This window comes from Salmo salar, chromosome ssa10 (assembly GCF_905237065.1).
Source record: "Salmo salar chromosome ssa10, Ssal_v3.1, whole genome shotgun sequence".
NCBI lineage: Eukaryota > Metazoa > Chordata > Actinopteri > Salmoniformes > Salmonidae > Salmo > Salmo salar.
Window position 1 is genome coordinate 42763765 of NC_059451.1, and position 4047 is coordinate 42767811.

General features: G+C 50.8%; 1 protein-coding gene across 2 annotated transcripts in view; it reads right to left on the reverse strand.

Moving 5' to 3' along the window:
- Positions 1-3838, reverse strand: part of LOC106560448 (rho GTPase-activating protein SYDE2) — a 67006-nt gene extending 63168 nt beyond the window's left edge. The window contains exon 1 of one of the 2 annotated variants that reach the window (XM_014123369.2): positions 1257-3838. In XM_014123369.2, the coding sequence (XP_013978844.2) occupies positions 1257-3495 (2239 nt within the window). In that variant the 5' untranslated portion in view covers positions 3496-3838. The remainder of the gene's footprint in view (positions 1-1256) is intronic. The other variant, XM_014123370.2, reaches the window with a different exon arrangement.
- Between the last annotated feature and the right edge of the window lie 209 nt (positions 3839-4047).

Here is a 4047-nt window from a genome sequence, read left to right on the forward strand (position 1 = left end):
CTCTCCCTCCTCCTCTCTCCCCCTCTCCCTCCCTCCCCTCCCCCTCACTCTCTCCCCCTCTCCCTCCCCACGCTCCCCCTCTCTCCCCCTCTCCCTATTTCTCTCCCTCCTCCTCTCTCCCCCTCTCCCTCCCTCCCCCTCCTCTCACTCTCTCCCCTCTCCCTCCCCACGCTCCCCTCCCCCTCACTCTCTCCCCCTCTCCCTCCCCCTCACTCTCTCCCCCTCTCCCTCCCTCCCACTCACTCTCTCCCCCTCCCCCTCACTCTCTCCCCCTCTCCCTCCCTCCCCTCCCCCTCACTCTCTCCCCCTCTCCCTCCCCACGCTCCCCCTCTCCCCCTCTCCCTATTTCTCTCCCTCCTCCTCTCTCACCCGCTCTATTTCTCTCCCTCTCCGCTGCAGTCCGGAGATCACACTCTATATCTAGCCCTGCACCAGAGAGGGTCAACAACAGCACCCGGTACATGTGGCCTATCCCCCTATTTACCCTGGATGAGGCTCAACCCACCAGTCATACACATACCATGGAACACCAACCTGACACACACACTTACACACACACACACACACATCCGTACCAACCATAGAAAATATCACAGGGAAACAACAAGAAAGAGATGTCACCTCACCAACTAAACCTTACAACCTGCCAAAGTAGACGTGTATCCCATTTCCTTACAAAAAAATTGGTCAGCAGATGAAAGGACAGGTTTTATGGTAATACCATAATAACATGGTCATATCAAAACAGGATATCCATTTGTGTTTCATGATACAGATGTTTTCATCTCAAATGATGGTCTCAAACAAACATTAATACACATTATACATTTCATTGTTCAAGAGTCATTTTCATACATACCCACCACAACCATTATCACTGTTATCAACACCATGAGACTACAGAGTGAGTTAGTGGTTATTGTTACTACTGCAGTGTGGCCCACTATAACCAACGTGCTATTCAGTGTTAAAATGGAACCTACATTAGTGTGTGAAGAAAAAGAGCCAGAACCCGCCACCAGTTAGACTAGAGAATCCTACTAGGAAAGCAAAGGGGCCGGTCAGACAGGGATTCATTCATTCCGTCCCTTTGCTTTGCATCCAGAGGGAGAGAAAGTGAGACCACCACCACCACCAGACCAGACGGAGTAGTTTAATATGGGTGAAGGAGGATGGAGGAGGAAGACAGGGGGGAGATTCCCTGGACCGGAGAGTGGCTCCACCAGGGGGGCCACCACCACCACCTCCCTTCCTACCTGACTGATGCAATGCCTGGCTCTGGCATGGGACCACAGCGGCGGGTATGGCCCCGTGAACTCTGGTCGTCAGGGCTGCTGGTTTAGATCCACCTGGAACTGAGCTGGCCTGGCCCTGGCTGGGCCATGGTGCACTATCCAGGCCACCGTGGGTGCCATGGGGTTGGGGCATGGAACCCGCGATGCGCTGCTTCATCTCCGAAGACAACAGACGGCCTTTGTGCATCCACTCCTGCATCTTGTTGACGGTGACACCATGGGGCTTGGCAGAGCCTCCCTGGTCCCATGCGCTCATCTCTCCATCTCGCTTGCTGTTACCACCCTGCTGGGTGTCTGCGTTGTCGGACGACCCAGTGAGGCTGTTGACCGAGCCACTACTCTCGTTCAACTTGAAGTCTTCACCGGTGTCTTGAAGCAGGTCGTCGCTGCTCGTGCCACCATCGTAGCTGGCCTGTTTCTCAAACGGGTCAGAGTCTCCAACAGCCTGGGGCCTACTTGCTCCATCCCCATTCTCACAGGCCCCAACAAGAGCAGGGCTTTGGGAACCGAGGGCCTGGACGCAGGGCGCATTGTGCGCACCGCGGTATTTGATAGCTCTGTCACTAGTGGAACGCAGTAAGGGAGGCCCAATCCTGCTAGCAGATAGATTCACGAGGCTCTTGCTAATGAAATTATTTTTGAGACTTGGATCCCCACGGTTTTCACTCAGCAGGCACAACAGGATGGAGTCTGTGTCAGACACCTGTTGGACACTGTGCTCTTCCGATGACCAAGCATCACTGTCCATGTGCTTGATGGACAACCGTGAGCACATGCTGTCCCGAGAGTGACTGGAGGAACTTGCCTGATCTATAAAACCGTTGACACTGACCTGACCATCAAAACTAATATCATGCATGGTGTTTATAAGAAGGTAATACGCCTCTTTCAACTGGCTCCGTAGTCTGTCTGTCTCCTGCGCACTGTCACTGATGACTTGCCCTTTTGGAACATCCTTTCCCAACTCTATGGCTTCTATTTTATCAGAGCTTTTTCTATCATTTGAACCTAATGACTCAGATACATAAAAGGGAAGAATTACATTATCATAATAATCATCATCCTCGCTATCTAGAGAGTAGTGTCGGAGTGTTCCTTCTCTTGCGCATATGAAATGGGAGGCCACGTTAACTTCGCATATCTCCAATTCAGTGGGGAAAAATGTCGGGCTCTGCAAATGGGTCACCCTAATGTTGTCCCCTGTAAATTCAGGCGAGCTCCCGTAACTCTCTATGTTTCTAATCACAATGTTTTCCTCGGTGTAATTACTGTCCGGATGATGCGCACACGGGATACCCGGCGGACACATTTGCGTCCCGTTAGTTGTAACATTTGTTTTCAATATTTGGTTGTGGCCAGGATGCACGTTTGCCGTAACTTTTAAATCATTTATAGACCTCTGCCCGTTGTCTGCCTTGTAGTTGTACACAGTTTGATGGCAGGAGTCGTCTGCCTGCCGGTGGCTTACTCGAGTCTTTAGATCTTTGTCAAAGCAGACATTTGTTCCATTACTCTTTGACGCAGGATAGTGGCCATTTGTCATTTTAACTACCCCATCAGGCCTTCTGTGGTATATAATGTGATTATTAGGACTATTGCTCCCAAACCCTATTGAATCCCCTGCGCTATACTGTCGCGGAATGGGGACAAAGTGTTTTCTCTGTTCGTGCGGTCTCCCTATGTGTCCTTGTTGTAATTGTCCAGAGAAGTAGCCGGGCCCTTGTTTATGGATTCTGATCATCTCGTCTCTATCGTTCCCCTCGTACTGAGTTGCTCTTTGAAGTGAGACCCCCAAGAGTTCCTCATTTACTCGACCCCTAATCCCGGAGCACCCGCTACACTGATTGTCCCCCGGGCCCCGGCTAGTGTTTATGTGCATGTTAACTGAAGCCTCGTACTGCTGGGGAAACTCACTCGTCTCAACAACTCCTACCGTGCTCTGCTCTTGATCTAATCCAACCTTGTTTACTACAATGCCGTTAACGTAACTATCGTTACCTCTCATGATGTTGTCTGTCAGACAATGTAACTCTGCGAACATTACTACTGGACGAGTTTGGCCGTCTGGGTTTTGAGAAACTTTTCCTTTACCTGCTCTGCCCCCATTAGTCGCAGCGCCGTATCCACCAGCCGGCGTCCCTTTCTTAGATTTCTTCCCCCGAAGTTTTGCTAATAAATTCCTCCGCGGAGGATCAGCCATTCCTTCCTTTCCACCGGTGTTTCTCCAGTTTCAGCACACGCTCTCAGATGGGTAGAGATCGAGTTTGAGCACCCTTTCTGCGGACAAAACTCGCCGGGCGTGCAGAGTCCTCCCCATTCTCCACTGTCACCTCAAAACTGTCCACCTCGGCCTCACTGACTGGCTTTAGCTAGTTAGCTCACTTGCTCCACTGCGCCTCTCTCTCTTCTCTCTCCGCTGCCCGGCCCCCTTCCTCTCTGCGCTCTCCGACCCCCCTTCCTCTCTGCGCTTGCTGTTCAAATATTTGGAATATTTTCTGGCGGGGGTGATAGGCGCATTGCGCAAACTCGTACGCAAGCAGTATAATATTTCGCTGCCTGCTACATTGTAGAACTTCACGACAATATGTTAAGAATTTGTCAACATATGGCTGCGTTTACACAGGCAGCCCAATTCTGATATTTTTTTCTCACTATTTGGTCTTTTGACCAATCGGATCAGCTCTGAATAAGAGCTTGTGCTGTGAAAAGATCTGATGTGATTGGTCAAAAGACCAATTAGTGGGAAAAATAT